The 23,089-nt window shown below is 41.4% G+C and overlaps 1 protein-coding gene across 5 annotated transcripts in view; it reads right to left on the bottom strand.

The window, feature by feature from the left end:
* Window positions 1–23,089, bottom strand: part of ubr3 (ubiquitin protein ligase E3 component n-recognin 3) — a 188,320-nt gene that overhangs the window by 91,411 nt on the left and 73,820 nt on the right. For 3 of the 5 annotated variants that reach the window (XM_033023989.1, XM_033023990.1, XM_033023991.1), the window contains exons 22-25: window positions 21,906–22,073; window positions 8,087–8,119; window positions 6,928–7,388; window positions 1,105–1,193 (exon numbers count right to left, since the gene is read on the bottom strand). In XM_033023989.1, the coding sequence (XP_032879880.1) occupies window positions 1,105–1,193; window positions 6,928–7,388; window positions 8,087–8,119; window positions 21,906–22,073 (751 nt within the window). The remainder of the gene's footprint in view (window positions 1–1,104; window positions 1,194–6,927; window positions 7,389–8,086; window positions 8,120–21,905; window positions 22,074–23,089) is intronic. The other 2 variants (XM_033023993.1, XM_033023992.1) reach the window with 1 other exon arrangement.

The following is a 23,089-nucleotide window of genomic DNA, read 5'->3' as shown; positions in this document are numbered from 1 at the left end:
CTGCAGTTGTACAAGGCCCAAGTGAGACTACACCTGGAGTATTGTGTGCAGTTTTGGTCTCCTAATTTGAGGAAGGATATTCTTGCTATTGAGGGAATGCAGCGTAGGTTCACAAGGTTAATTCCCGGGATGGCGGGCCTGTCATATGCTGAGAGAATGGAGCTTGTATACTCTGGATGAGAGGGGATCTTATTAAGGGTTTGGACAGGCTAGAGGCAGGAAACATGTTCCCGATGTTGGGGGAGTCCAGAACCAGGGGCCATAGTTTAAGAATAAGGGTAAGCCATTTAAAATGGAGATGAGGAAACACTTTTTCACACAGAGTTGTGAGTCTGTGGAATTCTCTGCCTCAGAGGGCGGTGGAGGTATGTTCTCTGGATACTTTCAAGAGAGAGCTAGATAGGGCTCTTAAAGATAGCAGAGTCAGGGGATATGGGGAGAAGGCAGGAATGGGGTACTGACTGAGGATGATCAGCCATGATCACATTGAATGGTGGTGCTGGCTCGAAGGGCCAAATGGCCTACATCTGCACCTATTGTCTATAATGAAATCTATTTAACTCTGGATTGCATTTCACAACTTGCATTGCAAAAATCCCCAGATCACTCTTAATCATCTACTCTGAATTCTGTGCAACCCATTGTTGCGTTTTGAAGATAAGGAACACACTTGTTTACAATATTCAAATATAGCCTCACTAATAACCTGCATAAAACTATGGTACGTGCCTGAATCTAAGTGCCATTCAAAAGCACCAATCAATAAAACCTCTCATATTGAATACTGACTACGCATTTGATTGATTCATCGATAAGAGGACAATCACATGCAATTTATTTTCCACACCCACTGATGGATATCAGTTTATCATGTCATCAATTTCAATTATCATAAATGTGCATGTAATTGCATTAAAACCCAACTTCTAATCCAGGTATCTTTTATGAATGCCTTTAGCCTCCTTTACACAACAAAAATGAAATGCAATGAAATAGTAGGAAAAAGCAATTCATCTCAGAATATCACGCAATGCCATATTCAATTGTGCAACATTGATAAAATAATCAAAGTAATGTATAATTCAGTTCATTAAATGGAATTACCAAGATCCATTGCTGTTTCCATGAAACTTTTCTGTCTTGAAGCAAATTCAGCAAGCAACTTTTGTTGTCTCTCTCGAGCTTTCTGCCGCCTGTACAAAGAAATCAACAAATTAAAATAAAACCGTCACTGGGAAAAGTAAAATAGTTCATTCCTTTCAATATCCATCAGCTTCAACAATATTCCACCTTATGAACCATCTTCCTCTCAAGGCCACTCGTAGCATTAGAAATCAACTGTTTCTTTTTTTCACATTTCTGTATCCACCAAACACTCCCCTTCTCAAGGCACTTTCCCAGGCAACACCTATTGCTTTACTTCTTCAGTACACTGATACGGTCTCTCAACATTTGATAAACCAAACACAGAGAGTGACCACTTTACATGGCATCTGTATTCAATGCCCATGGAAGATCCTGAGCTCCCTGCCACATTATTTCTCCATTCCATTCCCACTCTGATCTGTCGGCCCCTTGGACTGTTGTTTTAAAGTGGTCCAATGCAAGCTTGGGAAACAGCACCTCATCTTCCATCTGGGGACCTTGTAGCCTTTTAGTCTCAATATATTCTACAACTCTCTTTGTCTGCATCAGAACTAGCCAGTGACACACGAGGTTGCAGATGCTGGAATCTGGAGTAACAAACAAGCCGCTGGTGGAACTCAGTGGGTCAGGCAAAATCTGTGGAGGGAATGCAGTGATGTTTCATCTGGCCTGAGAAGAAGTAGAGGAGACAGCCAGTACAAGGAGGTGAGAGAAGGTGTGGGGCAAAGGCTGGCAAGAAATAGGTTGATTCAGGTGAGAAAATGGTTGACTGGCAGATGGAGTCAGGGAAATATGGAAATAGTGGGAGGTGGAGGGCTGGAGATGATGGAATCTGATGGGACAGGAAGATGAAGTATAATAATAATAATAATAATGGATGGGATTTATATAGCGCCTTTCTAATACTCAAGGCGCTTTACATCGCATTATTCATTCACTCCTCAGTCACACTCGGTGGTGGTAAGCTACTTCTGTAGCCACAGCTGCTCTGGGGCAGACTGACGGAAGCGTGGCTGCCAATCTGCGCCTACGGCCCCTCCGACCACCACCAATCACTCGCACACATTCACACACAGGCAAAGGTGGGTGAAGTGTCTTGCCCAAGGACACAACGACAGTATGCACTCCAAGCGGGATTCGAACCGGCTACCTTCCGGTTGCCAGCCGAACACTTAGCCCATTGTGCCATCTGTCGTCCCGAAGTATGAAACCAAAGAAAGGAGATTGGGTGGGCAGAGGACCCAATTGATGGAGCGTGTGGGTGATGGACAGAAGGAATTGTTGGGTGAGCTGGGGGGTGGGGTTGAAAAGGTTATGTGAGAGAGGATATGGGTAGATCAGAAGGAGAGAGAGGAAAGGACAAAGGTTATCTGAAACTGGAGAATTTGATGTACATGCAGCCAATTGTAGACTACCTAGGCAGAATAAGTGGTCTTAATCCCTCCAGTTCCCATTTGACCTCACCTTGAAAGTAGCCAAGGCCAAGGACAGACAGGTCAATACAGGAATGGGAAGAGGAAAGGCTGATAACCAGCTCCAGAAGCCTCTGGTAGACAGTGCTCAGCAAAGTTGTCGCCTGCTCTGTGTGGCGATGGGAAGAGGAATTCTAAGGATTTGCAACTAGGAGCTCCAGTTAAAGTGAAATTAAAATGGCTCGCAAGACTAGACAATCTCGTTAATGTGCGCCTGCATTTAGTACGCACTGGTCATCTGCTGACTCTGCACTTAACGTATGCTGCCCGGGGAAGTGATAAAAGCAGATACAGTGGCAATATTTAAGAGGTATTTGAACAGATGAACACATGAACAGGTAGTGAATAGAGGGATAAGGATCATGCATAGGCAGATAGGTTTAGTTTAGATTGGCATCATGGTCGGCGCAAGACACAGAGGGCCCAAGGGCCAAATCCTGTGCTGTAATGTTCTATGTTCTCATGCTTCATTAGTCAATTATCAATTAACCAGGGTGTAGAAACTCTTATTTGAATTCAATTGGTACTTTCTAATTTTTAGAAATATTTATAGATTCAACATTTTAAATATTTTCTTTGTAAACTAAACATGATTCTGTGCTTTTCTTTCACATTGAATTGCTAATGATAATGATGATAGGTCCATATTTACTTAGGCAGAAAAACATTGGACTTTAGCTGAAGATAAAGAAGCTGGAGTAACTCAGCGAGTCTCTGGAGAAAAGGAATAGGTGATGTTTCGGGTCAAGACTCTTCTTCGGACATTAGCTGTTTAGCTACTATTTTAAACAATGGCTCAATATTTTATCATGAAAATTATTTTCAGATTATGATAATAAAGAACAACTGGCTGTCATTCACTGGCTTTACCTCTCACTGACACCTAAATTAGCAATCTCTACCATCTTCAAATGACTGTAATTGCAGGCACAGGAACAACAACTATATTCTCCTTAAAGTCACTTGCAATTCTTTCATCATCACTGGGTCCAAATACAGGAATCTTTACCCAACTGCTCTTTGGGAGCATGTTCATCATTGACTACAGCAGTAAAAGGTGGCAGCTCATTACCTCATTCGCAAAAGCAATTAGAAATAGGCAATAAATGTCAGCAATATCCACATAACATAAATTAAGGGGAAAAAATGTAATTTTATTATTATTCCATCATAATATCTATTATTCAGTAATCCAACATTTGAAACCTATCTGCATTTTAATATTATGATATATTTTCACATTCCAAACCAACATATCTTGTTTATAAAATAAGAATATTGATTTCATCCATACACAGCCATGACCTATTATTCACAAATAGAAGATTACTCTGATCAACTGACACTTGAACAAATGCTTCGTTCCATTTACAAGAGGTTCCTGCGAATGACGTTAAACAAATTCCTGAATTTTGGAGAGGAAAAGACCATGCTGATCTACTTATGACACTCAGATTTTCTGATGTAGTTATGAAATTACTGAACCTTTAGATAATGCAGGAATTTAAAAAAATTAATTATTGCATTATTATGTTCCTTAACTTTTATTTTGTTTCCCTTTCACACAATCAATTCTCTCAACGGAATCTCAACCTCTTATGCAAAACTCTGAAATGCAATCAGGTCATGCAGCATCACTGGAGAGCAGGGATAGGTGACGAAAAACGGTCCTGACCTGAAACGTCACCTGTCCATGTCCTCCAGACCCATTGAATTATTCCAGCACGTTGTCCCTTTCTTTTTAAACCAGCATCTGCAGTTCTTAGTGTATCAATGAAATGCAATCATAGTTTACTATCCCCAAGACCGAAGTTGAACTACTTATAACACGTACATCCCAGGGCAGAAAGTGAGCACAAAAAAAGATTACTGGGCGTCAAGCAGATTGTGGTCCTTGAGTGTGCAATCAGCTGAAGAATGATCACTAATAAAATGAACCTACTGTGAGAGAGTAAATAATGGGACTGGGGGAGTATAGGTTAAATGTCATCAGATATTGCTCAATACTTGAAGGGGTTTCTCTCAAACTCAGATTTGGGGGTTGTATGGTACACGCTGGCCAAAGGCATTGTGGAAATGGCCAATTAACAACAACACAAAGGGCATTCTTTGAAATTCTCATAAAAGAGCCAATGCGATTCCAAAAATTAGTATACCTTCACCAAACTGAAACCAATATCATTCAAGTGAAACAAAGCAGTATTGGTCTAAGCATTTTATTCATTTTTATTTGTTGGATTCAGCAGTAATGAGGATGATCAGTAATGAGGAGGACTGTTCAATAATCAGTTTGTAATGTCTGTATGATTAGAAGTTTAATATAAAATTTGACAGAAACATTTTGGAAAAACAAATCCAAATTAACCTTCAATTCTTATGGCTGGGTTTCTTCACAGCCCAGGGCATTCCTGACTTTAAAATATTCCTAGTGTAAATAGAGATTCTTAAACAGATGATACAAACAAATTCTGACAGATTCCATTGAGCTCTGTAATTTTTCTGACTGCTTAAGGGGTAGACAAAATAGGCCTGTGAGACATCAACATCAATTTGTCTTTTCCTTTGGTACAGTGCTGGTTGCTATGGGAACAGTCTATCTTACGAGAGCCACTTGTCTTTGACTAAAGGTCAGAACTGTGGGAAAAAAGGGTCATCATCACCTATTTATTGCTCTTTCCATTATCATTGAAATGCAAAATTAATTAAACCTATTCTACATTTGTAACAGTGGTCTGCTCTATGTAATTAATCTTATTTTCAGGATCTGCTATCAATGACTGACGAATGGTGAAATTATCCATAGAGGAAAACTGTAAAATAAAATGATAGCTTCAAAAATTCACATCAAAATATGTTTTTTCTCTACATATACAGCAAATGTTAAAATGTTTCTCTTATTACTCATAACATTGTATCTGCAGCAATATTGCATCAGCTGTGATGCCTTTTTCGCAAATTACTAGGACCCTCAAATGAAATTTCTCTGACATCCAATACAATTATTAACAAAGTCCAGAAATAATTACTGAATCACTTCTCTATTCCAATTATTTTAATATTTAAATTTGACCTATAACAGGATTACCAAAGTGCATCAACAGCACCAACATCTGAAATAAATGGCCCAAACATTTTTTATTTCAGCTTTCCAACATAATTTTATTTTCATCGTGACAACTTTAATGTTTTTGTTTTGTTTTTAAAATTACATCTAAATTTTAAGAATTTGTGTAATACAATTCGAGCAACAATACTTTAGATTTATTAAACCTTCTGATTAGCATAAATAATCGTTAATCCATCCTTGCATATGATAGTCCAATGTGGGTACCTGCACTTTGATGTAATTCATATAATTTGAATAGTCATGTAACTTGAACATTTTACATTACCTCTGAATTTCATTCTGCACCACCACAATGGAGGGACACAAAATATAAAATATAATTCTAATAAAAATAAAAATTTCCTTGGGCTTCCTTCAGTCATTCTCTTCAATTACTCCATATAATTCATGGCCATAACCTCGCACTAATCTAGCCTTGACAGTGAAAATTATTTTTACACAGTTTTAGTATTATTACTCATCATGCTTTCTCAGATCTTTATGCTTCAATGTTTATGATTTAATGCTTTAAGCAAGTTCTTATAAGGTTTATTAAAATACACTGAAATGCTTCAAATAATCCGGAGGCTGCAGCGAATCGTCTGATCAGCTAAGAAGTTATTGGCTGCAACCTTCCCTCCATAGATGAACTGTACAGTGCAAGGGCAAGGAAGCGAGCAGGTAAGATCATCTCTGACCCCTCTCACCATGGCCGCAAACTCTTTGAATCACTTCCCTCTGGAAGGCGACTCCGGACTGTCAAAGCTGCCACAGCCAGACATAAAAACAGTTTTTTTCCACGAGTAATAGCTCTACTCAATAACCAAAAATCTGTAGCCCCCTTTTGCTATGGTATTTTATTTCATTCACATGTTTAATCAATAATGTTTTATTATTAATGTTGAATGTTTTATGTCATTCCTAACTGTCACTGTATGTCACGTTGTCACTTGCAGGCGGAGCACCAAGGCAAATTCCTTGTATGTGAATACTTGGCCAATAAACTTATTCATTCGTTCATTCATTCATTCATTCATTCATTCATTCATTCATAATGTCATGATGCAAGTGCAATTTCTAATTCAATTTCAGAAAAAATGCATGCAAATAGAAACTTAATTTCCTATTAGCTCTCCATCAAATCCACATATATAGATAGATATATATAGATATAAATAAATATATATTTGGATAAACATTTACCTTTCTTCTTTATCCAGAGCTTTCTTATCTGAAATATTCTTCTTTGGAGGTGTAGGAGGAGCCACCTTCCTACAGATCTCCTCGATGCTGAACTTGTTCTGCCGACTTCGTGCTGCAGTCTTTATTAAAATTCTTTCCACCGCTGTTGTCCCATCACCATGGATTTGTTGCATTGGATCCAATCTGGATGTAGACTCTGAGTCTTCTAACCAGCATGGATAGTAGGAGTTTTGTTTTCCTGAGAGTTTATGATGGAGTTTAATTAGGAGAGACAGCATACTTTCTCTGACTTCCAAAATGGTTGTGGTGAGTTGGGGAGTTGAATTAGGAGCAGTCCACTTTGATGTCTTTGGTCTAACATCTGCAGTGTGAATAGTGCTGCTACTGTTGCGATTTATAATTTCCTGAAATTTTCGTCTACGTTCTGCAACTAAACTGAAGACCTGAGCTGTATTTGAACTCTGGAGGAGGAAAAAATTAATTAAACTCAGATAACAATATAAAAATTAAGAGCAGGATAAACACATCTGACTATTTTTGCTTGCTCTGACATTTATCAAGAACATGCATAATCTTTTACTTTTATATGCTCTTTCACGCAGTATCCCCTTCTCCCTGGAATCCTATAATATTCTGGAATTTATTCATCTCTGCTTTGAATGAATTTGTTGACGAAACTCAACTGCAGTCCACATGGTTGAAAAATAAAATTTCTTGCCAGCTACGTAAAGATAAAGATATTTTTTACAATAAAACCGTGAATACCTACTAATACAGGAATTGTTAACTCTTAGCCCACAAGCAAAGCAGTTCTGTTAATCTACTCTTGGTTATGGATACAAATAATTTCTGATCCATTTGAAATTATGGACCTGGAAAACCAGACAACTCATTACAAATTTTGCATACGAGGAGCAAGATGAAGACCGTCCCTATTTTTTTCTGTTGAATGCAGAAAAGCATCAAAAAAAGAGACAAGCACTGTTAATTTAACACAGGAAAGTACATTTAACACCAGGCCTCAAGATGAATGTTAGCGTTTTGATTTACGGCAATTATTTACAGCAGGGTTAAAGGCATCTACATCACTACATTCAAGTACTTTGACACACGGATTATTCAGTCAAGACAGGACAAAACTTGAAGTACAGTTAAGTACCTCTCTGTTGAGAGCAGTAGCCCTTCTTGATCCCTGTCACATAGGAAGAGAGACATGAAAGTTCAGGTAACGAATAGCTCGCTTCAAAAGCAAGATATTTTCATCAATAAAAACAAATCCCATGCAAGGTCCAAGGGGGGATGCATTAATTTTCTGTGTCATTTATATAAACATAAAATCTACATGCATCCACTATTAACAAATATTGATACTTTTTGGTATTTTATAGATGATTGAATGTTAAAGAACAATCTACCACAAACAGGCAATCCATGTGCAATAATAAACGTAGAGCAGGATCGTCACGCGTCCTTTCTCTTAGTGGAGAACCATTCTGATTTGGAAGCGATTTCTCTTTCCTCTCAAATGCACAATACCTTCTGGATCTACACAAATGCAAGCACTGATTTTTCATCTTCAACCTCATTCTATATGTAAACACTCACACACGCCTCAATTATTTTTAATTATTTATTTATTTTTGGAATGTAGGCATCACTTGTAAGATACCATTTACTTTCCAACCCTGCTTACCTTTGAGAAAGTAGTCATATGCCATCTTCTTGTATTACTGTATTCTTTATCATGAGGGCACCCAATGATGGCAAGACATTTCCACTTCTGTCGTGTGAGGAGAACATGTAGGTGGTGGCATTCTAATGTATCTGGTCACCTTCCTTCCACCACTGGTGTATTGGCTGCACTTCTCTTTTTTGGTGGTAGAGGCTACAGGTGTCAAAACCAGTCACTCTGTGTGTTTTGAAGATGGTACACGGACTTCATCTACACTTCACACTGCCTCGGCAAGGCCACCAGCATAATCAAGGACGTCTCACGTCTCCCAATTGGCAAAAGGTACAGATGTATGAAAAAGTTTTCCAAATCCACGTGCACAATCATAAGTAGAATTAGGCCATTCTAAATGAGGTTAAGGGGTCAGACTAATGGAGAATGCTGCTGAACAACCCAACCTTTCAGCTCCTATTTATAGAGGAGTCAGGGACAAAAAACACGGAGAGCTGCCATGTCAAACACTGGCGAAGCCCGGATAGATTCCAGGGTCACCTCTGGTCTCTCACCTGGAAGGATGTCAAGAGTTCGTAGGGAAGCCAGAATGGGTGAGCAATGAAAGGTCTCAGTCATGCGTACAATCTCGGGCTATTTACGTTGCAGGGGAGGGGAGTGGGAGACTGAGAACAGGTTCACAATCCTGTTGTGGAACAAACAAGGAGAAGTTGTTCCAAGAGACGTACAACATGGACTTCGGTGATCACACCAGAGGCAACGGCAGAGAGACAGCGCTTCAGGAGACCCATCACAAAGAGGGCTGGGCCTAGCACTGAAGGGGAAACCTTGTAAAAGTCTGGGAGGAAGGGCAAGGCAATAGGGCAGATAGACACAAAATGCTGGAGTAACTCAGTAAGGCAGCATCTCTGGAGAAAATGAATGGGTGACGTATTGTTTCGGGTCGGGACCCTTCTTCAGAGATGCTGCCTGATCCACTGAGTTACTCAAGCATTTTGTTTCTATTTTCGGTATAAACCAGCGTCCACAGTTCCTTCCTACACAAGGTAAAAGGGATTGGCTAGGCTCAAAGGGGCAAATGGCCGCCATCCACTGCACCCATCGACTCCTGCAGCAATATTGGTACCACACCTCCCTGCATGTCAACATCTCCAGCGCAACACAACCCCTCTTGCCCAACACCACCCTCCCGTCCCAACACCCCTCTCTTTCCCCCCCCCCACCACGGCGTACCCCACCCACCCGGGGCGCTCTGCCCTCCCTCGGGTCATGGAGTACTATGTGTGCCACCCAGTCTCACTGACCCTGAGCCCCGCTCCCGGTTGTCACTGGTTGTCCTCCAGGATGCACCGAGCCGCAGCCTGGTCCATGCCGGTCACCAGTCCGAATTCGGCGCAGACTCTCACTGCAGCGGCACAACGCCTCCGACGGCCCGGGACCCGGGACTCTTGCACTGTGGCTGCTCCATGGCCAGAGATATTCGCCAGCCCGGCAAACACTCGCCAGCCCCCGCCGTTGCTTCTGCTTCCATCCCTCCCTCCCAGCTCTCCAACACCCACGACCGGGTTACTCAGAGCACAGCAGTGCCTCGTCCAAAGTCGGAGACATTGAAACATATCTAGCCAAAAAAGTGGGGGGGCTGCAGTCCCGTCCCCCCCCCCCCCCGATTCCGTGGCCCATGACTAAAACATGATTTTAATACATCAAATTTCAAAAAGTCCCTACTATGGGACCACCTCCCACACCCTCCCCCAGCTTAGTCGCTCCGCTCCCTCGCCGGGTACCCCTGAGGCCGGTGATCAGTGATCGCTCAGCCCCCTCACTTTCAAAACCGCTCCACGGCCCCTGCAGTGCTGTCAAACGCTCATCATATGCCCACTCATTCCTAGAATCATTCTTGTAAACCTCCTCTGGATTCTCTCCAGAGCCAGCACATCCGTCCTCAGATATGGGTTCCAGTACTCCAAATGCGGCCTGACCCGCGCCTTATAGGGCCTCAGGTTCTTCCCAGCTATATCAGGCAACTGAACTGTCCTCTCACCAGCTAGAGTGCGGTCCTAACCTCCCATCTACCTCATTGGAGGCCATTGAACTATCTTTCATCGGACTGGTGCGAAATAATGTACCCTTTATACACTGTGAACGGCTTGATTGTAATAACGCATAATCTTTTATTTGACTGGATAGCACATACTAATAACTTTTCACTGTACCTCAGTACACATGACAATAATAAAATTAACTTTTTTTAAAAAGCAACTATGCACTAGTGATGGAAGAAAGAAGTGTATTGTGTGGCCAGTGATGCTTCAATCCGATCCAAACAGAGCTGCCACTGAGCCGGCCAGGACCTGACTTGGCCGCCAGCACTGAGCCGACAAGAACAAAGAAGGACACAGCGTGGGGGCTCCACTGAGAAGCGGAAGCTGGTGTGGTGGGGGGGGGGGGGGGGAAAGAGGGACCATCGGGACTATACTGAATATTTTTGTGACTTTGTCGGTGCCCTACACGTGGCGACTTTTCGCAACAAAGAATTTCACTGTACCAAGTACACATGACTAAATCAATCCACCCCAGGTTACAATTAGGTACAGCCTGTACTTATGAGCGAGTAGGATGGATTTGACTGCTGCAGGACTGCAGGCATCTTCTGCCCTCTGGGAGTTTAGTATGTGGCAACATAGGAATGGAAGAGATAAATGCCCTGGTTTAACTACACATTGCTCTTGGATGGCACATGTTTTTATTTAAATATATACCTGGATAGCCATATTTTCAATGTAAACTATTCGGGTTATAAACAGTTACAGTTCTCAGAAATGGAATCCTGTTGTAACTCCGGGAGGATCCTGGATGCTGTTTTCTCCTACTTCTACTTCTTCAACACTGCTGGATCTACATTCATGCAGATATAGTGTACTCCATAATGTTTGGGACAAAGACCCATAATTTATTTATTTGTCTGTACTCCACAATTTGAGATTTGTAATAGAAAAAAGAAAATCACATGTGGTTAAAGTGCACATTGTCCAGATAAAGTCCAGTCAAGTCCTGAATCCCCACCGGAGACAGCGGCTTCAGGTTGGTGTAGGCCGCAGGTCGGCGGTCAAAACGTTTCTTAAACATTGTGATAGTACCTGGCTCAACTACCTTGTTCTGTATAACCATCACTTTTTGTGTAAAAAACTTGCCCCTCAAGTTTAATTAAGTCACCCCCCCCCCCCCCCCCCCCCCCCCCCACTTAAACCCACATCCTCTGGATCTTAATTCACTTACGCTGGGGATTCTGCACATTTACCCTATCTATTCCTCTTATGATCTAATACATGTCTATAAGATGACACCTCATGCTCCTGTGCTCCAAGGAATAAAGTCCTATCCTGCCCAATCTCACCCCATAGCTCAGACCTCCGTCCTGGCAATATCCTCGAACAGCTGGCTCAATGGGTTTGTTGTCAGTGGTGAATCCCCAAGATATAGATGTAAGGAAACCTGGTGACAATAATGCTACTGATTGTCAAGCATAAGTGGTTACAAACTCTTTTGTCAGTGATGGACATTGTCTGACAATTTTCTGGCATAAATATTAATTGACTCATCAATCCAAGCTTCCATGAGGTCTTGCTGAAGAGTTGTAAATGGAAATAAACCAGGTATAACATTCAGCAAACATCTTGTGATGGAAGAAAGTTCATGGAAGAAAGATGAAGCAGGCTAAGGTAGTTTGGTCTGGGGTGCTTCCCCAACATCTCCTGCAGCAATGTCCTGGGGTGACTGACCTCCAATAACTACAACCATTTAACTTGTGCACAGGACAACTCCAACCATTGGAACGTTTTCCCCTAATGCCCAATGACGACAGTTTTATTACACCATTTAATGTTACACCGTATTATATGGTGCCTTCATGATAAGGTCTACCCCTTTCACATCAACTCTAGACCCAAGCAGTCTTGTTGAAACCTAAAATGGGAATCAATTTGCAGGTTATTGGACATTTAAACATCGGTTGACAGTATTGTCAAATACACCTTTCATCACCTTGTTGCGGCAGTAATTGGACGATGATTAACCGGAATGGATTTCTCCTGCATTTTGGGACCACAAAATGTGAATAATATTCCACTTTTGGAGTTCAGGTCACTATTGTAATTGAATTAGATCAGCATGACTAAAGACAATGTTGGTTTTGGGGCATGGTTTCAGTTAGGATGTTGTTTAGTCTCTGCTAAAACCCGTGCTCCCAACCATTTCTTAACTTCATGTGATGCCAGGGATCTGAGGGTGAAGCACATTGCTCACTTGGCACATCTGGCTGAACATCGCTGAAAAGCTTTAGCCTTGAATTTAGTTCTCCAATTGCTTATCCCCACTAACTGAGGATAATCTTAGATCCTCCTGCCAATTACCTCTAAACTGCACATCGTCACCATTCACGACTACATGTGGCAGGCCTGCAGAGTTTTTATCTGAGCCATTGGTTAAGAAATCACTTCGCTTGGTCTATTGGTTTAATTCGCAAACCAAGCAGACTATTCCATCACTCACAACTTACTATTTCAGGCTGAATTTAAATTGCCCATATCCATGCAATGACTGTGAAGTGCCATAGGGTTTAACTAGTAAAGGTACTGGATGCACAAGAAAAACTAGCAATCTAAATAGATTTAAAATAGAAAAAGGCAGCATGTGAAAGAAAAACATAATGGAGAGGAATGACAGCAAGTGAGCAAGTTATAGAGCAGGAATTTAAAAATATGGTCAACCATAAAATTAAAGGAAAACCAAATAAAATAGGTTAAACTGTCTGTTAAAGACACTAAGTGTCCAAAATAAAACAGATTTTTTTGTAGAATTAGACATTGCTGGGAAATGGCTTCAGCAAAATTAGGACTGAGAATTAATTGTTGCAGGTTATAACATTTTTAGGAACGATGCAAAGAAGATTGGTGGATGAACAGTACTTATTACAAATAAGAAAAATCATTCCAATTAATTTTCAATCCAGCCATTTTTCTTTAAATCTGGGAAGTGATAGCAGAGATATTACCCACATAGAAAAAGTAAATGATTAGAAAAGATTTAATGCCAGAGAATTTGTAAATAGATAATGAAATACATATTGTTTCAGAAAGGGTTTAGAACTTGTCCAGGGAATTACAGATCTGTCAACTGAGTAACAGTGCTTGAAAAAAATGTCAGAATCGAAGAATAAGTAAAAACAGAAAATATGCACATTCTCCTCTGGTTATGATAGGGTCCTGTTCCCGAGAACTGTTCATAACCCAAACAGTTGGAAATGTAGCTGCTCAGCAATACATTTAAACAAAAACAGGCCAGCTGAGGGCAATGTATAGTTAAGTCAGGGTATTTAACTTAACCACTCAAATTTCTCTGCAAGATGAAATGGAATTGTTGCGAACCAAGTTCCCAAAGATCAGATGAGCTCCACAACAGCTGACACCCCCCCCGCCGCCAGACTCCCAAATGCTCACTTGTATGTACAGGCTATCCATAAGTCAGGTGTTTGTAACCTGGGGATGATCCATAAAGATGAATTGCATGGATTTTAAAAGGAAAAAGCTTACATAGTCCAACATTAAATTTTCTGACGAGGAAGCAGAGAATGTAGATAATGCAGTAGGTGACACATATAGAAAAGCAAAACCCTCAATAAGGTGCCCTCCATAATTCAGACAAAGACCATCATTTATTTATTTGCCTCTGTACTCCACAATTTGAGATTTGTAATAGAGAAAATCACATGTGGTTAAAGTGCACATTGTCAGATTTTAATAAAGGCCATTTTTATACTTTTTGGTTTCACCACGTAGAAATTACGCAGTGTTTATACATAGTCCCCCCATTTCAGGGCACAATAATGTTTGGGACATAGCAATGTCATGTAAATGAAAGTAGTCATGTTTAGTATTTTTTCCATATCCTTTGCATGCAATGACTGCTTGAGGTCTGCGATTCATGGACATCACCAGTTGCTGGGTATCTTCTCTGGCACTCTGCCAGGCCTGTATTGCAGCCATCTTCAGCTTATGCTTGTTTTGGGGGCTTGTCCAGTTTTCTCTTCAGCATATAAAAGGCATGCTCAATTGGGTTCAGCCTCTGTATTTCTGTTCATGAAGTCTTCTGCGGACAGTGGTCATTGACAAATTCACACCTGACTCCTGAAGAGTGTTTCTGATCTGTCGGACAGGGGTTTTTTCTTTATTATAGAGGGAATTCCTCTGTCATCAGCTGTGGAGGTCTTCCTTGGCCTGCTAGTCCCTTTGCAATTAGTAAGCTCTCTTTCTTCTTAATGGTTCCAAACAATTGATTTTGGTAAACCTAAGGTTTGGCTGATGTCCCTAACAGTTTTATTCTTGTTTCTCAGTCTCATAAAGGTTTATTTGATTTTCATTGGCACAACTTTGGTCCTGAGCAATTACACACACCTTTGAAGCCATTTGTCCAAAACATTATGGTGCCCTGAAATGGAGGGACTATCACAGCTGTTATTTCTACATGGTGAAACCAAAATGTATAAAAAAATACCCTTTAATTAAATCTGACAATGTGCACTTTAACCACATGTGATTTTTTTCTATTACAAATCTCAAATTGTGGAGTACAGAGGCAAATAAATAAATGACGGGTCTTTGTCCCAAACATTATGGAGGGCACTGTATACTAAGCAATAATAAGTAGGTTACAGGTTGCAGAAATCAGATCATGCGTTATAATAGATCCATCTACATGCTCCAATTAACCTTACAGCTCATCTTTGGAATGTGGGAGAAAACTGGAGAAAGCAACTGAAACACATGGTCATAAGGAGACAGTGCAAACTCCAGTCAATACCTAAGTCAGGATCAAATTTAGGTCACTGCAGCTCTGCGGCAGCGGCACTACCTATTCAACTGATGATTGCAATTTTTTTTCCACTTGAGTAAAAGCAGCTGAGAGCACTTTCAAAGATCTCTATTTTAAGATAGTAAATGGTTTTGATGACATGAATACAAATCTTCTCTTTGTATTCATGCCTTCATGAAAAGTATTACCGGAGGCCATCAATATAAGATAATCACTAGGAAATCCAATAGGGATTTCAAATTAAACTTCCTTACCCAGTGTGATAAAAATGAGGAACTTGCACCGACTGATAGGGAGTATCTTTAGAGTGTAGTATATATGTATTTAAAAGGTGGCTAGATAAGTATATCAGGAATGGAACAGCAATACTGATGTACTTAGTAAGAGGAAAGCTGGTTTGAGCGGAGCATAAACATAGATTGGACTGCTTGAATCAAATGGCCTGCTTCTAGGGCAGAGGTAATCTAGGGCAATCCTATTTAATCGTAATTTCCTTCCTTGCCTCTCTCTTGCTTAAACCCTAATCGCCTAATGCATCAAAACAATTGTTCACTTCCTCTGATTTGACTACTTGCTTTCCCACTGTTTGGCCAGTAATTCATTATATTTCCATCAATACATTCATCAACCATTTTTAATTTCATTGTCCTCATCAGATTACCAGATCATAGTTTCTGGTAATGCTCCACTGAAAAAAATCTTCTCAATTCATCAAGTTCTATACTAAAAGAGGTAGCAAATTTTATTGGTTTGGTGTTCACTTCTTTGATTGGTTGATAGTGTCAGTCCTTACATTCTCCAGTCAGATCTTCCCATAATTCAGGCTCAGCATGGTTTGTCAGAATAAACAAATATACTCCACCCAAATACATCAAGCTTCTTCCTCAAAAGTTCCATTCTCGATTCTTCATACTATATGCGAAGGATATTAATGTGCAGGAATGGGATTGTTCAAAAATATAACTCAGATTTGATGGGCTGAATGGCCTCTTTCTATATTATAATTGAAATATGAGATATTTGCTAACAAACCCAGGACCATCTATGCCATCAGCATTCTCTGTCAACTGAACCCCTGCTTTCAACACTTACCTTATCCCCAAATCTATTTTTCCATACAGCTCATAGCCTCCTTTAATGACAAATGTCCAACCTGGATGTAAACTAGATAACCTCTTGTTTGTTTGATGCTGCTTATTGACAAGAACAAACCATCTACAGCACCCAAGCCCCCTCAGGAGTTCCATTAACCTTACCCAAAATAATTCATACCCAAACTTAACATTCTAGAATATCTTCTAATGAAGATTGTTAAATAGAAACATAGAAAATAGGTGCAGGAGTAGGTCATTCGGCCCTTCAAGCCTGCACCGCCATTCAATATGATCATGGCTGATCATCCAACTCAGTATCCTGTACCTGCCTTCCCTCCATACCGCCTGATCCCTTTAGCCACAAGGGCGACATCTAACTCCCTTTTAAATATAGCCAATGAACTGGCCTCAACTACCTTCTGTGGCAGATAGTTCCAGAGATTCACCCCTCTCTGTGTGAAAAATGTTTTTCTCATCTCGGTCCTAAAGGATTTCCCCTTTATCCTTAAACTGTGACCCCTTGTCCTGGACTTCCCCAACATTGGGAACAATCTTCCTGCATCTAGCCTGTCCAACCTCTTAAGAATTTTGTAAGTTTCTATAAGATCCCCCCTCAATCTTCTAAATTCTAGCGAGTACAAGCCGAGTCAATCCAGTCTTTCTTCATATGAAAGTCCTGACATCCCAGGAATCAGTCTGGTGAACCAGACTGTATCATTCAGCTGTGCAAATCGCTTGGATACTACATCCCGTAAAGTTTCCATATCCTTTAAAACAACCAAAAGACGGAGGTAATGGAGAGGGTGCAGAGATGATTTACAAAGATATCAGAAATGTGCAGACCACAAACAAAATATTAAGGATCTCTGGTTAGCAGTACTGATGTTTCTGCTATTATTGACTCTCAACACCTTCCCCACTACCTCCTCCATGATTTTATTCTCATGTCTTGCAATTTAATCTACTCAATTTCTTCTTTTTTACTTGCACAATAACATAATCAGCTCCGAGTTCTCCCTCGTTTCTCCCTTTTCATAATTTGTTCAACACCATTCAACAGCATCCACAAGCTCAGAATCAGCTTCAACAGCTAAAATAAAATAATCTCTCATTCTTTGGTCCCAGGGTTCTTACTTAAACTAAATCCAAGAATGCAAAACTCAATTAAGCTAAGCTTTTGAAATATAGCTTTGTTTAAGTTGATGAGCCCATATTCCATCAATTGCCAATCCAATGTTCTATTGCTCCTGGAATATAGCATACCCATTCTCATAATGCTACTCTTGTGCTGCTGAAATAATTAATTTTTGAATGTTTAACTCACTGGTCTACCTACCACTAATAATATCAACTCAGAAGTGATTTACATTTGCTTTCCAAAGAGGTTCAAAGCTGCTTTTCCAAAAACGTTCTCCGCGATCTCAGTTGTGATCTATTTACGTCCACTTCTAAAAACTAAATTATTACATTTCACACATCTTCCCCACTAACATGTGTATTTCCTCCTCTCCCTCTTTGGCTGTGTCTCTCAATTAATCTTTACAAAAAGTTTATTTTCCTGCCCACATTCCCTCTTTGATGCTCAAAGCTGGCATATTCCCTTTGCAGAGCATCGGCAGGGATTGAATGTAAGAATTATTACATATTATTACATAATATTACAGCCTCACAAATTCTTCAGAGTAATCCAAATGGCCAGCCAACTGCTTACTTAAACTTATTAAATGTAATTGAATTCTACTCCTGTGTCTTCAATTGTTATATTTATGTCATTCAACACTTTGTAGTCAATTGTAGTGTCAATCTTACTTTTACATACATCTGAAATTAAGACTACTGCAGTATCAATCTTTCCAACTTATCAGAACATGGAAGGAAAGTACATCTTCAGGAGCATGAATATGTCCGTCTGCACAACAAAGACGTTGTATAATGCCAAGCTTTCAAAACTCCCTCTGCAATCTTACAGATATGAAGGTATAATGTCTGTGAGAGCATGAAAAACATAATCAATAAAATAAAGAAAGTAGATGCTGCCAGTAGAATATTGTTGACAAACATATTATAATGTTTGTCATAAATGATGCCTTGGAATTGAAATGGTAAATGTCAACGGAAGAGTGTCAAGAGTGTTTCATTGCCGTATGCCCCAAAACAGAACAATGAAATTCTTACTTGCAGCAGCACGACAGTCCAGCTTTTAACTTTTTATTTTGATGTCCGCACAATCTCATTATTCTTTCAGCACCCACTCCACCATAAACAATCCTCCTTCCAGTCTCTCAAATCCTGTACTTGTTGCATTTACTACTTTAAGAATCTATATAACCATTAGTTGTTACTATTACTTAAAAAAAAAATCATAGGTGCACAACCTTTTATCCGAAGATCCAAATAACGAAAACCTCCGAATAGCGGACATTTTTTCGGTCCTTGAAGAAAGGTCCTTGAAAACGTTCACCGAGGGCGGCCCGCAGAGGTGACAGCGGAACCTCCGGTCGGTCCTCGAAGAAAGGGGAACTAAATCCCCATTCATAAAAGAGAAGGTGAGGGTATATTGCGCGGGAGGGTTAATAATTGACAATATGCTGCTGCCTGCCCGCTGAGTTAAAAAGTTCCCACGGTAGACTCACGATACAGTGTATCGTGAGTCTTGCGTGGGAACTTTTTAAACTCAGCGGGCAGGCAGCAGCAGATTGTCGCTCCCTTCAGTTTCACCCCACCTACACCCCTCTGCTTCCCGGCCATGTGTGTGACCCCTTCCCTCACCTTTCCAGCTCCCCGCTCATTGCACCGGCGCGGGGGCTTTGCACTGTCTTCACGTCGGCGATGCCAGCAGGTCAGTGCCAGTCACCGGAGACGTCAGGACCAACGGGACACCGACCCCTAGGCCCACTGCAAGCACAGAGATCCCAGAGACCCACAGCCAGCAGCAGCCCAGCCCCGTTCCAACTCCAGAGGAAAACTGCAAACTGGCCGGAGACGTCAGGACCACCAGAAGCCATTCCCCGAGCTGCGCCCCCTCATCGGGACACCGACCCCCAGGCCCACTGCAAGCACGGAGATCCCAGAGACCCACAGCCAACAGCAGCCCAGCCCAGCCCCGCTCCAACTACAGAGGAACCTGGGTTGCGGATGACGGGGCGCAGCTCGGGGCGTCGTAGGGGCCCATCGGGGAGCGGGTTCCTGTTGGTCCTGACGTCTCCGGCCACCTGCCATCCTCCGGGAACTGTACCGCCCTTGCAGGAGAGTGGGGTTGTTTGCAGTTGCAGAGGGAGGGGGCAAGGGCGGTACAGTTCCCAGTCTCAGCTCCAGTCCAGGGGGGTGGCCGGAGACGTCAGGACCAACGGGACACCGACCCCCAGGCCCACTGCAAGCACGGAGATCCCAGAGACCCACAGCCAGCAGCAACTCCAGCCCAGCCTCGCTCCAACTCCAGAGGAACACGTAGAGGCAGAAGCTGATGGTGTGCAAGGTACGTCTTGTTCTTGGGGTGGCGGATGAGGGGGCGCAGCTCGGGCTGTGGGCAAACTGCCACTTGTCGCCGTAGCGGCCCATCGGGGAGCGGATTCCTCTGGAGTTGGAGGGGGAGGGGGGGGTATTGTGCTGTTTGATCGCCCCCTGCTATCCCAGGGACAGGGAGACACAGCGGCTTTTTAGACTGGTGGGCAATCACTTCCAAAGTTCTGCCCACACAGTCAGTACACCTCTCCTACACTGCATTTCATACAAACATTTATTCTGCAAGAAAAAACTACATTGAAGACTCAACTGCGACCGAGTAACTGCCGGGATCAAGGCGCAAACTCGCGACCTTGCGGATATGAGCCGAGCACTCTACCACTGAGCCAGCCATTAAAATCTACGCTAAAAAATTTCCATTCCGAAGGCCGACAAATTCTGAATTACGAAAAGTGTCTGGTCCCAAGGCTTTCGGATAAAAGGTTGTGCACCTGTACTAATGAAGCTTCTTGATCCAAGAATTAAATTACATTTACAGAAATAAAACAAACTGTTATCGAATATCATTTCAAATTATCAAATTAATGTTGTCACTGCTTATTTAAAACTTGTATAAGCAAGCAGGCAAGAAACCTCCATCAAATTGTTACACATAGACAGTCACATGACTATAAAACAGACATTTAACATTAATCCTACATTAAATTCCATGTTAGTCTCCCCACATTCTAGTATTCATCTACACTATTGGGTCAATTTACAGTGGTCAATTAGCTTCCAAGCCGCATGTCTTATAGAGATATTGGAGGAATACAGGAAACCTGGAAGAAAAGATAGGCACAAAATGCTGGAGGAACTCTGGAGAAGGAATGGGTGATGTTTCAGGTTGAGATCCTTCTTCAGACTAGTCAGGGGAAAGGGAAACGCGAGATATAGACACTGATGTAGAGACATATAGAACAAATGAATGAAGATATGCAAAAAAGTAACGATGATAAAGGAATCAGGCCATTGTTAGCTGTTTGCTTGGTGAGAACAGGAACCTTGTTCGACTTGGGTGGGGGGGGGGATGGAGAGAGAGTGAGTGTAGGCGTTACTTGAATTTAGGCAAACAATATTAATTCCACTGGGTTGTCGGCTTCCCAAGCGAAATATGAGATGCTGTTCCTGGACAAAACCAGAGGTCACAATTGAACCTGCGCCACTGAAGCTGTGAAGCAACAGCTCTACCAGCTTCACCGCTGTGGCTTCTATTAGGTTTCTGGTGCAACAATTTACATTATCAATTTTCAAATTGGAATCAATAGTAGCCAGTGATTTTAAGGTAATTAGAAATCTGGAACTCAAGTATAAAGCCATTTGTGTTTCGTTCGATTACAAAGAATGGACTTTCACATTTACAACATAACTGAGACTGGTGGATTTATTCTTCTTTCTAATCTTTTGAACACCAACTATTAGTTTCATACAATAAAACATGGTGCATCGATCACTTTTTTACTGTTACTGTAGTTGTGGTTTACAATGTTGTTCCTTTCACTATTATAGTCCAACTGAAGTACAGTGCGCCAGTGAGACAAACACGACTGAGGTTGTCATTTTCTGTGATTTATCACTTTTGAACAAAGAACAAGATGCTGAATAATTGAAGTGTCATTTACATAAATCTGAAATGCCTGGGAGGTAACTGGTGAGCATAAATTTCACTTCTAAATTCAACATAAAGAGAACTTATTTTATGGGCCATGCATTATAATGCAATGATCAACAGCCAGAGACTGAAGATGTAAATTGTAAAAAATAATATTTGAACAAAAGTATTTGTTACTTGTAAATACTTAACTAAACTGCCTCAACTTGTATAAACTAACCTGTGCACCAGTGGTATCTGAGCTTGTGCTGGCAGGTGGCTCTCGGGTCACTTCAGGTGCCGTCTCCGGTACCTTGACTCGCACGTGGTTAATGACATGGTGCAGATTTGTTCCTATGTTGGTTGCATGGAACCAACTATCAGAACATCGCTCTTCGCCAAACATTTCCTGTGGGAGGAGTAAATTACATAATCAACTAAATATTCTCAGAAAACACAATTGAACATGAATGTGAATTACAATGCATATACAGCTGAAATAATATCAAACAGGATAGTTTACAATCTGCATAAACAAGAAATAATGAGGGAGGAAAATGTCCCCGATTTTAGTTCCAAAAGAAAAACGCTCTTAGTATGCTTCATCATTATAGACAATAGACAATAGGTGCAGGAGTAGGCCATTCAGCCCTTCGAGCCAGCACAGCCATTCAATGTGATCATGGCTGATCATCCCCAATCAGTACCCCATTCCTGCCTTCTCCCTATATCCCCTGACTCTGCTATCTTTAAGAACCCTATCTAGCTCTCTCTTGAATTTATCCAGAGAACCGGCCTCCACCGCCCTCTGAGGCAGAGAATTCCACATACTCACAACTCTCTGTGAGAAAAAGTGTTTCCTCGTCTCCGTTCTAAATGGCTTACCCCTTATTCTTAAACTGTGGCCCCTGGTTCTGGACTCCCCCAACATCGGGAACATGTTTCCTGCCTCTAGCGTGTCCAAACCCTTAACAATCTTATATGTTTCAATAAGATACCCTCTCATCCTTCTAAACCAGAGTGTACAAGCCTAGCCGCTCCATTCTATCAGCATACGACAGTCCCGCCATCCCGGGAATTAACCTTGTAAACCTACGCACTCCTTCAATAGCAAGAATGTCCTTCCTCAAATTAGGGGACCAAAACTGCACACAATACTCCAGGTGTGGTCTCACTAGGGCTCTGTACAACTGCAGAAGGACCTCTTTGCTTCTATACTCGACTCCTCTTGTTATAAAGGCCAACATGCCATTCACTTTCATCACTGCCTGCTGTACCTGCATGCTTACTGATGAACAAGGACCCCCAGATCCCGTTGTACTTCCCCTTTCCCCAATTGACGCCATTTAGATAGTAATCTGCCTTCCTGTTTTTGATACCAAAGTGGATAATCTCACATTTATCCACATTAAGCTTCATCTGCCA

Source organism: Amblyraja radiata, chromosome 7 (assembly GCF_010909765.2).
Source record: "Amblyraja radiata isolate CabotCenter1 chromosome 7, sAmbRad1.1.pri, whole genome shotgun sequence".
Classification (NCBI taxonomy): Eukaryota; Metazoa; Chordata; class Chondrichthyes; order Rajiformes; family Rajidae; genus Amblyraja; species Amblyraja radiata.
Note: the sequence above shows the minus strand (reverse complement) of the source record. Positions and strands in the feature narration are given on the sequence as shown.